Consider the following 21,373-nt stretch of genomic DNA (forward strand, 5'->3'; position numbering starts at 1 on the left):
TTAATTGTAAAAATTCATGCCTTTTGTTTTTTTATTTATTTTTTTACATCAAATTTCCCAGTATACTTATGTAATTTATTATTTAAAATATTATATGGCCCTTTACCTATTTGCCGTGTTCCCTTGACAACAGGTAGTTGACGGCGGAGCTCTAATATCAGGTACTTAAAAAATACGCTTAATTTGCTAGTACGCAGTATGGGTTCTACTGCCGTTCCGTAGCTTCTTACTTCCATGATAATATAATATCGTTGGTCACATAGTCAACCCGTTCATAGATGGCGTTAATTTAATTATTCACGTTATGAATTATAGTTTTAAATATTACCACAAATTATTTGTTTGCACCTGTACATATATGCAATATGAATGTGAATAGTTTTGTCCTTATAAAAACTATTTATTTTTATTTATATTGCGTAAGTACAGGCGCAAACAAAGTACTAATTTGTTTTAATATTTTAAAGCATAACTTGCAAAAAGTGTATAAATAAATATGTTATCAACGCGATGTTAACCGGTCGGTGGCCGAGTTGACATCGCGTTTGGGTCCCACCCAGGCTTAGTGTGTTCAATTCCTAGGCTGGCTAAGTCCTCGATCACAACACAAGCAACATTTTCAGCTTACTGTGGTGGTAGTAGGAGATTTTCAAATATTGTCAGGTTATTCGTAACCCGGGAATATTGGTCTTTCTTTTAAAAAAAAATATATAAATCGGAATCTAATGTTGAAGTCATAAATAAACCACTCACAAGTGGCCTATCGCATAAATTAACTACCCACGCCTATAGTACATAATTTTTACGGTTATCGCTTGGACTAGATGTAGAACTGTCAATTAGATATAATATTAACAAAAGAAATACTCTTATCTAACAAAATTATTATAATAATTTATTAAAAAATAATAGATTTGGCAGGCACCTACATTATCTCTTGTTTGATATGATTTACTTATCGTTTCCAATTTTGAACTTGAATGATTTTACTTACTTAGGAATATTTCACATCACCCATGCACCGACGACCAAAATTTTGCTTTAATAATAAAAATAGTTTATTCCAGAATGTATGCAGGGGTCATGGACCTAAAAATGCCTTTTTAGGTCCACGGCAGGGGTAGTGCAATGCAATACATAGCATATTTTGAAATAACAAAAAGAAATCGGACAAATAATAAGAAAAATAAATTAGACGAAATAACTAACTAACCATCACGTCGTTTCCTCGCAAGGGTGGGCACAGAGGACGGACCCCCAAACAACTCGGTCTTTGCACACATTTCTTGCCTCATTCACATTCATACATCGTCTCATCCATACTCTTCTATTATTCTGACTCTTGACATGTCCCGACTCGAGTATCTAATTCACTTGATCGTGCCATGTCTTCCTCGGGCGTCCCCGAATTCTGCTACCATTTGCATCATATATTTTCCTTACACTCCTTCCTTCGCTCATTCGCTCTACATGTCCAAACCATCTAAGCGTCCCTTTCTTGATCTTACTCATTACGCTTACATCAGCCTTGCACTCTTTGCGGATTTCCACATTTCTCACAAGAAATCAGACAAATAATAAGAAAAATAAATTAGACGAAATAACAATATATAGATAGGCACATAAAATGAAAACAGAAAACCAAAGACAAAAAATATTTTAATATATTTTCAATTGCAGAAAAGAAGTGGGGAATGACGAATAATCACAGTTAGTAGTTATACTTGGAACAGGTGGATGAATTTGTGTATTTTGGAAGCATGTTTACGAGAGATGGGAAGGCTGACAGAGATATTGAAAGAAGAGTAAATGCAGGTAACTCCATTAATGGAGGACTGAACGCAGTTGGCGCTAACAAAAATTTTTCCAAAGAAGCGAAGTTAGCAGTCCACAATGGAGTGCTGGTACCTACCCTGATGTATGGAAGTGAGGCATGGAACTGGCAAAGAAAGGATGAAAGTAGATTGAATGCTGTTGAAATGAGATCCCTGAGGCGCATGTGTGGTAAAATCATGTATGATCGTGTGAGGAATGTGGTTATCCGCAAAGAGTGCAAGGCTGATGTAAGCGTAATGAGTAAGATCAAGAAAGGGACGCTTAGATGGTTTGGGCATGTAGAGCGAATGAGCGAAGAAAGGAGTGTAAGGAGAATATATGATGCAAATGTGAATGGTAGCAGAAGTCGGGGACGCCCGAGGAAGACATGGCACAACCAAGTGAATCAGATACTTGAGTCGGGCCATGTCAAGAGTCAGAACAATAGAAGAGTATGTATGCGACGATGTATGAATGTGAATGAGGCAAGGAGTGTTTGCCAAGACCGAGTTGTTTGGCGGTCCGTCCTCTCTGCCTACCCCTGCGGAGAAACGGCGTGATGGTTAGTTAGTTAGTTAGTTGTCCCTGTGTATGGTCCCACTATGAAAGTATGAACCCATAAATAAAGCACTCTCTATGAACCTATAAATACATCACGCCTAAAGTCCTGCTAATAATATTTTTTATTTCCAACCGGCCTCAAAATAAACAATAATATTAAAAAAGTAGGTACTACACATAATAATTTAATTTTTAGTAGCATTTAGTATTGCCCTTGCCACGCGCATGCTCAGTGTTGTGTTATTTGCTGGTTTTATCCAAGTGTCATTATTGATTCTCCCGCATTGCGGATTTCGTAAGTCAGAAGGGTAAGGAGTTTTCTGCTGTCAATTCAGGAGGAAAAACACAAAACTATCATGGCAGCAATGGTTTGTATTACTAAAAATGATTATTATTTACTCTTTTACCACATTCTTTTTTATTAATATGGGTAATAAAAAAAAACTTGCTTTGTCTGGCGTCATTTTTATGTTATGATTTTATGGATGTTAAAATTCTGCATAACTCAATGTCTTGAAATACTTAATTATATCAAATAAACATTTCGATCACAACCTCTCACTAATTTTAAAATGAACATTTTGCATAAACGTATATCATAACAATGACAGATTTTTTGACAGTTGAGTCATATTTATTAAATTATGTCATTATTATTTCCATATATTTATTTAGTCTTGAGTAATACTTCACATACGTGTTATCTTCATCTGCACTAAAGTTGCATTTCATTTGATCAGACCAAGTTATCTCGTTTTCTATTTCAATATTTGAAGCAGTCAGTCAGCTGGCAAATATTTTTTTCGAGGTGGCAATTAAATGTCCTAATTTTTAAGAATAATTATATAAGTAACAAAAAATGTGTAGCAATATTTTTGGATACTTTGTTGATAGTATTTGTCTCAAGTCTAACTCTGATGAGTCCGTACCCCGAGAACCCAAACGAAATGAACGAAAATCCCCACAGCCTAAAGTGGTTGAAAAAGTGAGTTATCCGATTATGAAAAATCGTATTTGAAAGTAAATTGTACAAAATTATATTAAATTTTTCCACTATTTTGGAGCGAAGCCGGACGAATGAACAAGGATCACTGAAGTAAAGGCTTTTTTCTATAGAAGAGCTAGAGAGTGGAGCACAGAAAGTTAATATTTTTTTCTGCTACAGATTATTATATTATTTTTAGCTTTGTAAACCTGTACAGATACTTCCCCTATTGCTATTCTATGATGATTCCGAATGTTCGGCAGATATATTTATTATTTTTTTGACAGTGAGGAAAAGCATAATATTTTTATTATTGCTACATATAATTTAGCAATCATTTTTTTTATTTTACAGAAGATGAGGGCGGAGCGGTGTCCGTCGGACGACCTGGCCATCACTAATTGCGCTTTCGCCAACGCTGACGACTTCAGCAGCGATGTTAAGTGAGTAGTGCCAAATCCGATTAAAATTGAAACATATCTATGGCCTTATGTTAAAATGTGATAAGTGCAAAATACATTATGTCTAAGAAGGCCTAAATAAAGGTCAGTAAATCGTAAATTAAAGAATGTGTTGATGTAGAAACACACTGGGTCGATGTACACTACGTAAGCAATGCATTAAGATATCCGGACTAATTCCAATCCATACATTTTCTATGGAAATAGATGCTTTAGAATCGCACTTGTCACACGCAATGCAAACCTTCACTACCATTGCTATGCTAATCTGGGCTGTCCAGATCGGCGTGGGATGTATAGAGATGGCAAAATTTAGTATTAATTTTCAGATTTTTTAGCATTAACAATTGGAAATTTAGCGTTTTATAGGATTTTGAGGCATAATTTAGCGTTTTGTAGCAAAATAGAAAAAAATGTATTTCCTGAATGTTTTTAGCGCATATTTTAAGTATTTTTGGTAAAATATATGTTTAACCTTCATTTGCAAGTATTTCCATGTGAAAGATTTTTAATAATTAATTTTAATATTAAATTAATAAGGAAGGAAACTCTAAGTACGGGTCGAACACAAACACAACAAATGCAGATTGCGATTAACATCAATAGGCGTCATTTATTTCGCACAATTTGTGTAATGTCAAAAAGCAATTTTAGCCTATAGTACAAAAATATTAAATATTTACACATAAAATAGTAAAAAAATTATAAAAAATCGTAGGAAAGGCTTCCAAAAATTAAATAAAGTAGGCATAATACTTTTCCCTGCACATTCTTTCATTTTTCTCAATTCTTCTTTAGTTGTACTGGACTAAATATTACTGTATCAGCTTCTCCAATTTGTATGGTTCTTTGACTTCTGAAATACTCTATATTCTCGGAAAGCGTTTAAATTCAGCGTACAGTATAAATTAAAAATATTAAATATTTACACATAAAATAGTAACAAAATTGTAAAAAGAGGTAGGACTGGCTTCCAAAAATGAAATAAAGTAGGCATATTTGAAATACAGGTAAATACGTGAGATGTTCACGAAACATAATATAACACTACCCACCACAGTGTCACCTACTCAAACCTACCTCACACCCAGCATAAAAATAAAATAAAACACCATATTAACAACAGTTCTAAATTTATGTATTATATACAAATGTAAATATTTGGTAGACACTGTAATGTATGTATAGAAATAAATAAATAAATAAATAATACAAAAAACAATGGAAAAGGCACTTTACTGATTGAATGATAGCATTGCGCACGTTTTAATAGTGGGCTCCTTCATTCTCGTACGCCTGTCAGTCAATACCCGGTATTTTCGGGAAATTCGCGCCTATTTCGCTAAATAGAATAATTTAGCTGAAATATGGCCAAAATCACGTTTTTCGCGTTAATTCGTGAAATAGAAATCACTGGAAACACTTTCAAATGCCTTGAAACGCAAAGAAAACTTATAAATGCCCTATTTTCGAACCATAAATATTTTTTCGCGTTTTTAGTTAAAACGAAATTTTGCCATCTCTACCAATGAGTTGATTTCACATCTGTGAGAGGTAATATCTATACATCTAAGGTTGTTTGTTTTGACATATTGATATGACAGTTGGTTTGACACGCATTTATATAGATCAGATATGAATCAGAATGAATTTGCATTCAGCTTTAAAGGAAGCAGAGCTCTTCAGCTGCTCACCGTAGCTAGCGGCAGGTTGGAGGAGCAGGTGCAGGAGACACAACAATAACATGAACAATTGCTGTGATCATTACCTACATAATATTATGTTGACATTGAGTAAAAAATTTCTAAAATATAATTCTTTTCAATATTATTCCTGTTGTACTCAGAATGAACTGCATTTGTACTGTAGAAAACTGCCAGTCTTTCTCTGGTACCAATAATTGACTTCCGGAGACGTGTATTTTCTTTCTTTTGTTACATTCAATAATGCTGTGAAGCTCGTTAAATTTGCCTTTGATCTACGGAAGAACTTGAAGAATCGTTGGACTTCAGATTCTATTTCTTTTACTAGAGCATGGAACTCTTTTAACACTTGTCTTTTTTTTATTTTGTGAATCCAAAGTGTTCTTCTCCCCTTTTTAATTTTTTTTAATACGAAAATATTCATTTAAAAATTACAATCTTAGTAAATCGTCCTCAAATTCGCTTTCAGAATCACAAAACTTTACAAAGCTAAAATTACTACGAATTGCGTCTGTTGAGATGTGAAACACACAAACATTACCTAAATAATATACATCAAATCAAGCCACGTACGTAAGATCTAGAGATCTAGATGTCACATGGTATCGCGTGTTGCATGTGTAAAACCAGTGTGTACGTCGACCTGGGAACGTAGTAACGCGTACGTCGACCCTGCGTGTTTCTACCTTTATGATTTGAGTATGGATCTACCCTCAAAACACTTTTTTCCCCACTATATTTTTTCTAACTAGTCTATAAAAATATCCATATTACAGAAAATTAAATAAGTTTTTTTTGATGATTTGTACCATTACAGCATGTATTAAATAATTAGTTAGTTAAAATACATACATTTATATATGGCATGCAATGGTTGCTGCTTTTGCTACTGCAAATCGTGACCCTTGTTTTGATTTTATGTGTCTCAGAAAGAGGACACAAAATTTAATGAAACTGTATATTGTGTACTTTTCAAAAAAAAAATTACTTATCATAAATGAGTCATATAATTTCAAAGGCGGCAATCTGATGTTACCTTATTATTTCAGCAGACCAAAAAACCTTTAACTCGGAATACTTGGGTAAAGTTATGTAGATGTTTTTGTGTAGTACATTTATTTCTGGTTCATTTGAAGGTGTTTTTTTTATTTAATGAGAATTTGTGTAAAAAAAATTCAAAATATTTTCCAGAATGCCGTATTTGAAAGTGACATTTTGCTCATTACTGCCTTCGATATTAGTATAGATTGCCGATTATGATTCTAACATTTAAACAGATTTTCACTTTTGTTTCTCGTTTGGTATTTTTTTTTTTTAAATCCTATGAACCGACGCACTCCGCCATTGTGTTATGTCATCATAATAAAACTTTGTGATCGGACAATATTACAGATTACCATATTTTTTCTCACTCCATAGCAGATTTCCATGTTTGAAATTAAATCGCATTTTCAAATTGAAATTGTAGGCCGAGTTGCATTTTTCGTTCAGAATTCTGATACAGATATTTAGAGTTTGAAATCCTGACGGTTGCCACATTTATAACCCATTTTTCTTAAAAATGTCACATTTACGCCTTTGAAATTATTCGAATATACATTACCTAAGGCCAGACATGATAAATAATAAAATCAGCCTTACCGCAACCGTTCAGTCATTTTCGTAAGGTAAATTAAACTTTCTCTAAATTGGGTAGACTATTATCAAATACTATGAACTACTAATACACACAGCTTCATCAAAATTCTGGCAACACGCTAGACTAACTGAACGCGTTGTAGCGCTTCCCGAATATATTGCGTTAAATAATTGAATTCAAAAAGTAATTATTGGTGTATTGGAATTTCTGTAAATAATGAAGTCTAGATTTATATTAGATTTCAATATTAAAGAAAATTCGCCTAATGTTTGCAATGACTGCTATTAATTATTTTTTTAATAAAGTTTGAATGTCCTCTTAAAAGCATACATGAATAAGAATTGTGATAAAAGTCTAATGCTAGTCTCACACGGACAGTGGCGGCTCTTCTATGAGGGTCATTTGGTCAATGACCTCACAAATATGCTGCAATAGTATTAATATAAAAAATGATTTAACAAACTACCCGATTATTAATTTTGTTTTAATATTCGTGCATATTCGTACGGTAATAGCGGGTTCCAGTGACATCTAGTGTCCAAATGAGAAGCTATTGTATATATGTAACTTCCGTGGGTCACTTTAAATTTTGTCCTCAAACTGTCTCCTTTCTTTCTCTTTGCTATAGAGTTATAATACGTTCCAGAATCTTACTTGTTATGTGAAACACTCGTTAAGTGAAACTATTTTTCCCATATAAATCAATGTAAAATACTATAATGCGTTCCATGCCAAAAAAATACTCTTTTTTTTACGTTTTTCAAATAAAATTACATACTTATAAATTTTTAAGAAGCGTAACAACATAGAATGCGATTACGATTTGCAAAAAAAATATTACTAGTTTATTATTTATGAATTTATGACAAATAATTCTTTTTTTTACTACAAAGCAGACTACAGTTTGTTTTTTTTTTCTAGTTAGTTCTAATTGTTTTTGCCGACGCTTCAAAATTTGGTGAAAATGTGATGCAGCTAATGCTGCATGCTGATGCTCAGCTAATGCTCAGCTAATGCTGATGCAGCTAATGCTGATGCAGCTGATGCTGATGCAGCTGATGCTGATGCAGCTGATGCTGATGCAGCTGATGCTGATGCAGCTGATGCTGATGCAGCTGATGCTGATGCAGCTGATGCTGATGCAGCTGATGCTGATGCAGCTGATGCTGATGCAGCTGATGCTGATGCAGCTGATGCTGATGCAGCTGATGCTGATGCAGCTGATGCTGATGCAGCTGATGCTGATGCAGCTGATGCTGATGCAGCTGATGCTGATGCAGCTGATGCTGATGCAGCTGATGCTGATGCAGCTGATGCTGATGCAGCTGATGCTGATGCAGCTGATGCTGATGCAGCTGATGCTGATGCAGCTGATGCTGATGCAGCTGATGCTGATGCAGCTGATGCTGCATCACATTATGCAAATGATAATTCATTGAATATATTTATAGAATGCATAGCCACCTCCTTATTAGGGTGATGCTTCTCAATGTACTTGCAACTTTTCCCATGCTTTAGCATTTCTCTTATTGCGCCAGAAGATTGTTGCTCTGCTGCTTCCTCTTCATCCACTAACAAACTCTCCTCCATAATTAAGGATTCTTGCTGCAGAGTCTCCATCTTCTATCTTCGTGTCACCTGTTCCTTTACTTCATTTTACTTAACTTAACTTCACTCTATTTTTGTAATATTTATATTTTCTGTAATACCTGCATCAACTGTAAAGCGCCCCTGAGGTGATATCTCACAAAAGCGGCGCTATACAAATTGTCCAATAATAAATAAATAAATAAAATAACTTCTTGCTGTGAAACACAATTTAACTCCATAAGCTCTTAGGTGGTCAGCTCTTGTCTGTGCTTTTCCACAATATCATCAATATCGTTGATAACCACCTCCAGTCCCATGGCATTGGCCAAATACACAATCTCCACCATCTTCCAAGCAGAAGTGAGGTTTAGAATGTCTGAACACAAGTTTAGAAAAATGTGTGATCGCATGCTACACTAATGTGCTAGTGGAATGTCTCTATTATCACCGGAGACTAAAACACTGGCGCGGAAGTCCCGGCTCGCAAGTGAGTGACGTGATGATGGGTCTTGCCCTTTCTGCGTCACTCGTTATGCCAAATGTCGCTCGTTAAGGGAGCATTTTTTTCATCATCTGTTTTGCTTGTTATTTTAACGACAGCCTGAACTTGAATATTAGTTTGTGAAATTATGTTTAGCATTGTTGACGTAATTTGCATGGAATAATTTAAAATGTCAAATTCTGTGGATATCGTATTGAAAAAATCGAAAATCATTCATTGAATCGTGACAAACATATTCAAATAATTAATCAATTAATAATTTTAAGTTAAACAATATTGTACTACCGGCTTCACTACGCATTTGCAATATGTATTAACATTTCTGGCGGCTCTCTGGCTCTGGAGCCACAGAGCCACCTCTGCACACTGGCGCTTTTCTCTCATAATATATGTGGGCTTGGCCTGTTTCCGTTGGGAATATATCCATGGCGAGGGATAGGTTGTTTGTAAGGCCAAACCTACATATATTATTAGAGTATAGTACTTGTGTTGGACAACCTTAAAAATAAGAAAACGAAAATTTCTCACAATTATATAAGTATTTTATTCCCTCTCTAAACAACAGGTGAAACTGCCAATTGTATTTTTTAAAAGGCTATTAAGTTCGCATTATATATATGAGCAAATAATTAATCATGTACCTACCTACATAAGGTTATCTTAAATTTTTTATGAATTTTGGATTTCAATAATTTACTAGTAACGTAAAATAAAGAATTTAATATTTAACATAATAACCATTAAAATGTATGAAAGAAAACCAACCAAAACAAAACAAAAAAGAGTTAAATAAGTTAAATTTATATTTTCTGAGACTAATCCTTAAAACTCCCGCTGCTAAATTACAGTAATTCGTATGTTGCCATCAATTTAAGCAAAATGTCAACTGGACATGTTACTAATCTACAGTATTTGTTTTTATGCAAAGGTGTTGCCATTATGGTGACTGCAGCTTTTTTTCTGCATATGGATCTGTATATATATTATGCCTATTTGTAAATAATATTTTTTGCCAAAAATTTATTTCATAAACATAAAAAAATTGTTTTATGTAATATTGATTTTTTCCAGACACATTGAAGTATCTACTGGACCATCTCAACATTTTGTTTTCACAATACGGTTCAACAACGGAGTTGAAAGGGGAACCATCGGATTCTCCGCCCCACAGAGGAAATGGGCCACACTTTCCATCAAACAAGTTAGTAATAAAATTCACTATTAATAATGTATTACATATTTATATTATATAAATGTATTATTATTTTATTCTAGGCTCTGTATGCTTATGCTCTTACTACTCAAATATCATGAAAAATCACGTTTAGGCATAGAGTTATATAATTAGAGGCACTATTTCGTTGAAAAGTGTTCCACTATTAAATCGTGTTCAGCAGTGTGCGTAGACCGGTTTTGATAGGTTTAATTAGAGCATTGGAGGTCAATTGGAGGCATAAAAGTGAACCCTATTTTTTCGCTTCATGTCTCATCTAAATATAAGATCAATGCCCTTGGGAACAGAAGACACACTTTCGAAATTATAGTGTTTCATATCATACTTACTGATGAAATTAATGTTTAATGTCCCAAAAAATTTGCAGACCATCGATGTGAAGGCTTTCCCAGCCAGCGCGGCAGATTGCCTGTGCTCCATTGTGCTGGAGGCTGACTTCATGTCTAAGAAAACGTAAGCTCTAACAAGCCTAAAACATATCGCTAATCTTGTATGGTGTGAATATCTAGATATGTATATCATTATTCACGAGTATGAATGGTCCTGCCACTGAGAGCTCCTTTGTTACCTATTTTTTGTTGTTGCTTGCATTGTTAGAGAGCACTTATAATGGATTTATCGGTGGTATGCCTTTACACAAGTATAATATTATCCTGTCAATGAAATTCAGTAAATATAATCATTTAAGATAATCACGATAATCGTTTAAGCTTTGGTAACCAAATATGGCTTTTGAATCACTTTTAATTCACCAGGATTGAAAGTATCAACCACTCTGTTACTCAATATTAATACAATAATATTATATTTTGCAGTACTGCCACAGAATCGTATGACTCGGAGCTCATGGCTCGTGACTTTCTGGCCCAATTCGCCGGGCAAATATTCACCGTCGGCCAACAGTTGGCCTTCAGCTTCCAGGATAAGAAGATCTTATCCCTCGTCATCAAGTCATTGGAAGGTGAGACACTTTATATATCTATACTGCCACATGGTGTCCGAAAACTCATAGTACAAGCATGAAACAAGTTAATCACAAAGAGAACTCAAAAAACTTAGTTTTTTTCGATCTGAGCGTTTTGATTGTTTTTTTTTCTATTATTTTTGGACGAATTTTATCCATTTGCACAATCAATTGACTCATTCATTGCCAGTCGTTCTCAGTGGAACTTGCTGTATGCTATACAGTGCAACTTTGATGTATGCTAACTTTTTACAGTGGAGCTTTGATGTATGTCATCTTTTTACAATGGAAATTTGACGAATGCCTTTTTTCTACCTACTATCAAGTCATGTGAATATGATTTTATATGAATAATTAAATAAATATATTTTTGAATTGTGGAAAAAAACACTAAAAGTAAAATCTGCCCATGCCCAACTCCCAAAGGCGTGGTCGACACCAATAAAGCATGTTTTATCCCACACCAGAAATGATATCATTCAATTTTAATGACAACGGAGACAGTTAGCAAGCCTGATACACTATAATATTTAATCATTATTATATTAAGTCCTCGTTGGTTCAAAGGGTAGAGGGTATGAGGGAAACAAGACATTTCTCTCATTCCGTATAGAACCATATGAGAGTTTAAACATGGTAATTGTTTGGCAGCTGTTGACTTGGCTGCTCTGAAAGCCGGGACGGATGCAGTTCCCCACCGAGTGAGGGTAGGCCGATGCCTGCCGGACGCTTGTGTGCAGTTTGACAAGGCTGAGAGCTCCGGACTCAACCTGACCGGCAAGGCCAAAGGGTACCAAAATCTGTTATATTACACTACAACTAACTACATATATATTATGACATGTACATTAGCGTGGAGCGACATTGCAAAAATCAAATCTCGGTATTGTAATAACTGCCAAAAGATGCTTCATGTCATTCATATTCACGTAAAAATACTTAAAAAAATCGAAACTTATGTCTTCATTCAACAACCTAGCGATTTCGTAACGTAAAAAACGTAAATTTAGCCTTTTTTCCCCAAAATCTGAGTACAGTCTCAAAAATATAAAATAATATCCATTACTTTCAATTGCATTTACCTTATTGAACATTACATGTTTTATAAAAAAAAACACTGCATAAATTGCTGTTAAACTAGAGAGTTTTGTGAGCGCTGTGGAGGTGGGGGGGATAATTTCGCTCCTATTGTTTCGTCGCAGAAACTAGATGCGACTTGCATCTAGTTTCGTTTCGGCTACCGCTGACCGTAGACGAGTTAGAATCCTTGTCCGATTAAATTTTAACACATATAATTGTTGTGAAAATGAATGCAAATTACACGAGAAGCAAAATTTTATGTCCAATATTCGGGGCACCAACTGAAATGAACTCTCAAGTGTTACTTACTGTCTCAGAAGTGATTAAACATTATTTGTTCTTACGATATGAGCGTAATCTTAACTCTACAAAAAACCGTCAGTATTCGAAATAAAAAGTGTTATATCTGCAATTGTTGAAGGAATTTGGAAGCGCGCTTCTATTCCCATTGTTTCACACAATCGAGTGATGAAACTGATCCAAGATCATTATAACGAATACTTAAAACTTAAAAATTGGCCAAACAAAAGTGTGTCATAAAATCAAAATGAATAAACTTTTCGATATTGCTTCATGCAAATGTAACAATCTGAATATGTGTTCCTGCGAAAAGACGCGCAAGGTACCCACCAAAGAACAAGCATTCCTTCAAGACCAAAGATCCTCGAGAAAAATGATGCTGGGAGCAATAGACACCGACACAACAAAAAAAATTACATCGGAAAATGAGGATGCAAGCTCGTTTATCTGAACTTGCTTCGAAGGTCAGCTCATCTACAGCATCAGCGACAAAACCACGTCAACCCTTTTTTTATGAAAACCAATCATTTTCTTCACATTCTTCGCAACCTCCAGAAAATTCCTTGCAATACAGGCAAAACCCACTGCTGTCAATACAGGCAACTGAACTACTAGATTCATGGAATTGGAATTAGGTCATCCGTTACAATGGTTTATCTGTCAGCTTCATGCAAACGAACTTCCCCTTCGCCACTTGTTTCAACACTTAGATGGTGCTACAACAGGACCTAAAGGGTTTTCAGGACCTATTGGAAAACTTCTTTCAAGCAGCTCTAAAAACACCGTTATAAATTATTCACCAATACACTTTGAGATGCACAAACTCAACGCAGAGGAATTGAAAAATTTGAGCGCGGACCAAAAATACTTGTACGAAATATGTTTTGCAGTTACAACAGGTCACTGCCCACCAAATTTAGCATACCTTCATCCAGGTAGTATTTTTCACTCACGCTGGTTGACGACAGCAAACTCAATACTTCGATTATATATAGGAACAACTAACCCTTCAGTGAACCTAAAAATTCTTGCTGAATATGTTGTTAAAGCATATGCTCCGACATGGTTTGAGATAAAGAGGCACCCGTCGTGTAAAGATGGGGCATTACATGTTTTTACTATAATAAAACTCACCCGATATTTGAGCACCGATCTACGAGATATAATTAATCCAGTAATTCAAAGAAACGCCTATTTTTGCCACCCGGAAAATCTGCTACTATCCATGATAATGGATGACAACCTTATTGTAAGAGAATTGGGTTCGAGACGAATATTAAAGGCGCAAGATAGATGTCCGAGTCCATCTGTTGTTAGAGACTTTATTATTCCAACAATAAACTTTTCAGCAAGTAAATATTACGATATTATCAACTGGCAGGAATGCGAAGTTACACCGCTACCGATACTATCTGAAATCAGTAATGACGACCTAGTCAAAATGATAAATAATTTCGGTGAAGAAAAGGACAGTATTGAATTTCCCAGATTTCCCTGCCACACTCAAGCAGTCGAGAGGTGCATCAAATTAGTTACCCAGGCATCGTTGTCTACAGTTGGGCCTGAAGCAAGAGATGGATTCATTCGGGCGACAATAAAATCTAGGCATATAATGCCCGAATTTCACACCAAATCTCATTTCAAAACACGACAAATATTATAAAACTTCGATAATGTTTAAAAAAATCCTCTTTGTAAAATTATTTTATTTAATAAAAAAACATGTTTCTCAAAAACACGAAAAAAACAATAAAAAATCAATAATCCTCTTCAAAAAACCAAAAATAGACCCCGCCTTGAAACTATGGTAATTTTATTTTTATTTTCACATGTGTTATGCACCTTATTAGCTATAAAACCCCTAATAAAATTGTATTTTTGCTATGAATATCGCTTGTTTATAATGCTTGGCAGAGTTTTCAGCGACTTTTTTCATACAATTTTTTTCTAAATATAAATGTGCTGGTTGTTGAATAAAGGAATGTTTCGATCGAGTTGATTTTTTTAGACGAAAGAGGTGTTATATAAAGGCAACTTTTTTTTGCTATTACAGTACTGGCATCTTTAAAAAAAAAAGTCCCATACAACGTCACTCCACCCTAATGTACATGTATACTCAATTCCTTTTCCTACACACTTTCTAGTGTCAAATATTGTAATTCAACTATGTATCACTTGATTTTTATAAAACATTATTTTTCAGAGTGCAGCCAAGGCAATCTATCATCAACCCTGACTGGGACTTCGGAAAGATGGGAATTGGTGGCCTGGACAAAGAATTCAACGCCATTTTCCGACGAGCTTTCGCTTCTAGGGTCTTTCCTCCTGAAATTGTTGAACAATTAGGTAATTTACAGAATAAATATTGGCAAATTTATTCAAATAGATTCTTGATATTAATTTAATTTTTGTTTAATTTCCAGGATGCAAGCACGTGAAGGGAATTCTGTTGTTTGGCCCCCCCGGCACGGGTAAGACCCTAATGGCTCGGCAGATTGGTCAGATGCTGAACGCTCGCGAGCCTAAGATCGTCAATGGACCTCAAATCTTAGACAAGTATGTTGGTGAGAGTGAAGCTAATGTACGAAGGCTCTTTGCTGACGCAGAAGAAGAAGAAAAAAGGGTAAGTCCATGTCAGATTATGTGTTTTACCATTACGGTATATACTATACATACTATACAATCAACCCTAAAAACAGTAGAGTATTGATTATCTGGAATATTTGCAATCAGGGTTGTCCATATAATTGAATATCTGGATAGGAAGCAAGTGAAAGTGTTCAATACCCCGCATAGTTCATATAAATAAAACACCCCATTCAAACACATTCTCATAGTACATATTAATAAATTTTCTGCATTTCTTCAAACACAAGGCTGCTACGCAAGTATCCAATACTCAACGATTCTAGAATCTTTGCGACTACATGCATAAATGACGACAAATACATCTGCATGGCAGTGGCGGTCTGTAACTTTTCAATGAGCTAGAATGGTAACATTAACAAAAAATAAAATTTTATTAAAAAAATTTGAAAGAAGATTTTTCCCCAAACTGAAAGAATCTTCATACTATATAAAAAATTGGAAAACAAAATCAATATTTTATTTTTCAATCTTACTACTCTAGCTCACTGAAAAGCCATGGACTGCCATTGCTGCATGGAGGTTCATACACAGGCACAAGTTGCCGACATTTTGTCAACTCATCGGCGATGCTAGTGTCCCGTAACCAGCCAAGCAAAGTTGTCGCCACTCACATCATCGAGACTTATATCCAGGCATCACTAGTGTCAAAAATTTTGTAACAATGCATCTGCACAACTATAATTGGTGGGATTGCAAGTGTCTTAATTTCAGTATCGACGTGTACGGAGTATGCGTGATAAGTTGTTTGCACCGTGAGTACACACCATGAGGATCGGATATTTGTATAATCTTGTGGACGAAGGGCCTAAAGTAACATGTTTTGTCGTCCTAATAATCGGTTTTAATCAAATACACCGAGTGATAAATGGAACTGTTATTATATGTTATTAAAATTCTCCTTATTTTTATCAGTGTGGCCCCAACAGCGGCCTGCACATCATCATCTTCGATGAGATAGATGCCATTTGCAAAGCCAGAGGATCAGTTGGAGGAAATACGGGAGTCCACGACACTGTTGTCAATCAGCTTCTTGCCAAGATTGATGGTACGTATTTTAGCTGCTTTCTTATCCCCATGCGTCCCTGTCTTAAGAATGGATTGCAATCATTGGAGCATAGAAGCTTAAACTTTTCCCAATGAGAATGAGTCGTGCTCATAACTCGGCTTCGGAAAACCTGCCAGGCTTTGTGTTTCCTTCCTTCTACGACACATTTTTCTTCAAGATGCAGATACACTTCCTCTCGCTAAAAGACACAATGGACGCATTCTTCCCGTATTATGGACATATGATTAACCCTGATAAAACCCTACAGAATACCGCAAGAAGTTAATATAAAAAATGAACAATGAATATGCCAACAAATTGACAAGAAGCATGTTCATTCAGCAGTTGTTTGATAAAGATTTTTGATAATGCATCGATTGTCGGAGGCGCGCATGAGGAAGACATGGCACGGTCAAGTGAACCAGATACTTGAGTAGGGCCATGTCAGAATAACAAATGAGTATGTATGAGATGATGTATGAATGTGGCAAGGAATGTGTGCCTAGACCGAATTGTTTGGCGGTCCGTCCTCTCTGTCTGTCCCTGCGAGGAAACATTGTGATGGTTAGTTAGTTATGGACAACATTGATATTACAAATAATGGGCAGAGGTGTAACTATCCATTTTATTTTAGGTGTGGAACAACTGAACAACATTCTTGTCATTGGAATGACCAACAGGAAGGACATGATTGACGAGGCTCTCATGAGACCCGGTAGGCTGGAAGTGCAAATGGAAATTGGCCTTCCCAATGAAGAGGGACGCTTCCAAATCCTAAACATTCACACTAAGAGGATGAGGGAACACAAAAAGATCAACGAAGATGTGGACAATAAAGTACGAACTTGTAACGATAATGTAACGATAATAACATATCTACAATTGAAATCTTGCTTTCTCATAACTTTTTGAGATATGTAATCGATCCAATATCTAGCCTTGAAGACATTTTTATTCTTATTTTTGCTTCATGTCTGTTCTGCCTGTATTGTTAATTAATGGATGTTTTACAGGAGTTGGCAGCATTGACCAAGAACTTCTCTGGTGCTGAGCTGGAAGGTTTGGTAAGGGCTGCTCAGTCCACTGCCATGAACCGTTTGATTAAGGCCGCTAGCAAGGTAGAGCTCGACCCTCAGGCCATGGAGAAGCTCTACGTCAACCGTCAGGACTTCTTGCATGCCCTTGAAAATGATATCAAGCCAGTAAGAAGAAATTTTATGTATATATATATAGGGTGCAGCAAAACAGACAGTGCAGTTTTGAAAGGCTATTAAAAAAAACAGCGCAACTTACAGAAATGGGTTTTTTTTAAATTTTATTCGGTACATCGCTGTTTTATGAATCAAGTCCTGAAGATGACATCAGAAAGATGATGGCTCCCAGCAGCGATACATGAAAAAACTGCTTTGGCAGTTTAGCGGGTGTTTATATTTAAGAATAAAATTTGAAAAATGTGATTACTGAAGTTTTCTGCCGCATTTTGGCACATCTCGACGGGTATAGCGGCGATTTTCTTCCGAATTTGATTGTTCTTCCAAGGTGTAAGGCTGATGTTTAAAAACATTTTCATTTGGATAGCCCCGCAGAAATAAGTCGCAAATACTCAAATCTGGTGAGCGAGCGGGCCACCTCTCACTCCTCAGAGAAATGAGGTGCCACCACACGGTCACTTTTGGAGAATGAAGTTACCTTGGGTTAATTTCAGGCCAATACTGAAAATTAAGTTTATTCACCGGTCCACAGAGATAGAAGGCCTGCTGGGTGGCGACGAAAGAACGGCCATTTTCAAGAAACGTGAAGCCCCGGTGTTGTCCAGACCAAACCATGGTAACGACTGAAAACAGCACAACTCTCCCAATACATTGAGACCCCTCCCAGGTTCCTACCCCCACTGCACGGAATGTACCGGCCCTTTATAACTGCACTGTCTGTATTATGGTACTATTTTCTAAAAATGGTTGATAAATATTATGATTAATTACTGATGGTTGACTCATCATATCTGATGATTCTTAATCCTCGCAGGCATTCGGAACATCAGCCGAAGCTTTGGACCACTTCCTCTCCCGTGGAATCATCAACTGGGGTACCCCCGTATCCTCGCTCCTGGAAGACGGAGCGCTGTACATTCAACAGGCGCAGGCTGCGGAATCCAGTGGTAACTTCTACACCTCTTAAATCTTATTCATCCTCTTTTATTGGTTATTTTGTAATAATTCTTTATGATTTTAATTTGCAGGTCTTGTTTCCGTTCTTTTGGAGGGCCCACCCAACTCAGGCAAAACCGCATTGGCAGCTCAGCTCGCCAAGATGTCAGATTTCCCATTCGTCAAGGTTTGCTCTCCGGAAGAAATGGTTGGATTTACCGAAAATGCCAAATGCCTTCAAATCAGAAAGGTAAGATCTAAATTAGCATGCAACTCCTCTTATTATTTCTTGTAATAATTATTATTCAAATTTTGATCCTTTTTTCTGGTTACTTTGCGCAGGTATTCGATGATGCCTACCGTTCGACATTATCATGTATTTTGGTGGACAACATCGAGCGACTGCTGGACTATGGTTCGATTGGGCCCAGATACAGCAACTTGACCCTGCAGGCACTCCTGGTTCTACTGAAGAAGCAGCCGCCCAAAGGAAGGAAACTTCTGGTCCTCTGCACGAGCAGCAGGAGGTAAGCCCATATCATATGTATTCACTGGCTTAGAATGTTTACCCAGCCAAGTGACCGCCCTCCCCCGCCCCGTGCCTTACTGTTGCTGGGCTGGACTGTGCATGCCATGTCTTGTGGACAAGGGCGGAGGGTGGACGGTTGCTCAGCTGAGTGAGTGTCTGAACTATGTTGTTGTTTTTACTTGAAAAAGGGTGTCACCGGAGACCTCCTGATGTCTCACGGTACCTACCTGAAACTAGATGTATACATTGTGTCTTTTGTTCATGACTATGTATTTAGTGTAATGGTCTTGTATTCTCCATTGCTAGGCAGGTGTTGGAAGACATGGAGCTCCTGTCCGCTTTCACCGCAGTTCTGCACGTCCCCAACCTCTCCCATGGCGACCACCTTCTCTCAGTGCTTGAAGAGTCTGACGTTTTCTCCAAGAAGGATCTGAAGGCTATCCAGCGACAAATACAGGGACACAAGTAAGATTTCAAATTCTTATCCTTGTGCAATGCAGTAGAAATTTTACTGTAAAGTTTCTAAATTGTTCACATTTCCTAACAGACAGATTTCTAACAAAAAGAGACTTGTCGGATGGCTTGGTGGTACAAAATGCAACATTTCCACCAAGTTAGTTTTTCTTCATTTTTACCAGTGAAATAAAATATGTACATAGATCTAATCAATTTCTCTTACAAATATCAAAGATTGAAAGGCATTTACCAAACATAACATTTTTTGTTTGCAGAGTTTTTATTGGAATCAAGAAACTTCTGGGACTCATAGACATGGCTCGGCAGACAGAAGAGCAGTATCGAGTAGTCAAGTTCCTGACGAAGTTGGAGGAAGAGGGGGGCATGAATGCCGGTACTTATACTCAATAAGGGGTACTCCGCCCCGAGCATTTAGTCAAATCATCCATAAGGCCGCGAATGTCCATTTTCACTCCATCTCAAGATATTTCATTGGACAATGAGGTGTTCCCCAGCTTGCAAGGTGACCACGATAATATCTCACTGACGGATGAACTCAATTCCAATACCCATGTACCGTCACCACCCACACCTGCTATTCAAATGCAGCTGAAACTTAAGGACTTACAAATGTATCCCACTTTAAATGGTAACAAGGACTTTTTCAAACTATCTTCATTCTCTAAAGAAATATCTTTTGATGATTGCAATGGTTCTAGTATTATTATTGATGAAAGTAATTCAAATATAGATTTGCATGAAAATGTAACTGTTGATCAGTGTTTGCCGAACAGCCGTGTACAGTACGATGAGCCGACAGTCGAGTCAGTCAAGTCAGTCGAGTGTAGCCAGTGCCAGATTGTGGATTGCTTGCCTATTGATAACCAGAAGACTTCCATAGAAGACTATGATGAAATCTCTGAAAGTGACGAAACATTACCATTCCAAACATTCATCGATATGGGCAATTTCTAACACCTAACTTTGGATTCACACGAAACTTGATGTTATTGTTGAGTTATGTTATCCTATGGCAATTGAGAAGACAAAGCATTTCTTTAGAAAGCCACAGGAAGGTATTTAAAAGATGGCGATCTAGAGATATTTCAAATGTATTAATCGTGTTATCAAAGTCCGCATATATTCGTGGATACTAAATATGCATAACTGTTTTCCGTGTATTTGCTTAAACAACAAAATATTAATAAATTAATTGTTCATAAATATTCTCATTGCTTGAAAATAGTTCAGGAAAAACATTCAACGTGGTTTATTCATGAATCAGAACTCATTCTTCTCGGTGTTTACAGCTTCTTAATGTATCTTTAAAAATATATACATAGTATGTATCAATGTTCTCACATTATCTAGATATTTTAAACTCTACTATTGGGAATCAAAACTTGAAACAAAAGATAATGATTAAATGTTGAGGGGCAATTGCAAAACATTATTTGTAATTTTAATAATGTATCTGTTATTTAAATATGCTTAAAAATAAAATATTGACGTACATAGCTTAGCTATTTGAATAAAATAATGTAAAGAATGTGTTAATAATGTATTCATTTCTTAACTGAGTCGGTTAACTTTTGAACAAATCAATTAATAACGTCAATTCTGTACATTATAAATGCACCTGTTAAAAGAAATAGAAAATTATATAACTTATCTTGAACTGTTACATAAATATTATAAAGTTTATTTTAGCAT

At 36.1% G+C, this 21,373-nt stretch overlaps 1 protein-coding gene across 1 annotated transcript; it reads left to right on the top strand.

Annotated features, from left to right (window-relative positions):
- Positions 1 to 2,632: 2,632 nt before the first annotated feature.
- Positions 2,633 to 21,242, top strand: LOC149426564 (vesicle-fusing ATPase 1-like). The gene is made up of 16 exons (XM_089631760.1): positions 2,633 to 2,744; positions 3,716 to 3,804; positions 10,328 to 10,457; positions 10,858 to 10,943; positions 11,306 to 11,451; positions 12,106 to 12,244; positions 15,038 to 15,180; positions 15,258 to 15,457; positions 16,396 to 16,528; positions 17,163 to 17,365; positions 17,542 to 17,730; positions 18,554 to 18,686; positions 18,768 to 18,925; positions 19,018 to 19,202; positions 19,511 to 19,669; positions 19,936 to 21,242. Exons 1-16 carry the CDS (start codon positions 2,733 to 2,735, stop codon positions 20,069 to 20,071), a joined length of 2,241 nt encoding a protein of 746 aa, XP_089487886.1. The 5' UTR covers positions 2,633 to 2,732; the 3' UTR covers positions 20,072 to 21,242.
- The last annotated feature ends 131 nt before the right edge of the window (positions 21,243 to 21,373 follow it).

This window comes from Hesperophylax consimilis, chromosome 1 (assembly GCF_061612785.1).
Source record: "Hesperophylax consimilis isolate HC1 chromosome 1, BYU_Hcon_1.0, whole genome shotgun sequence".
In the NCBI taxonomy this organism is placed as follows: domain Eukaryota; kingdom Metazoa; phylum Arthropoda; class Insecta; order Trichoptera; family Limnephilidae; genus Hesperophylax; species Hesperophylax consimilis.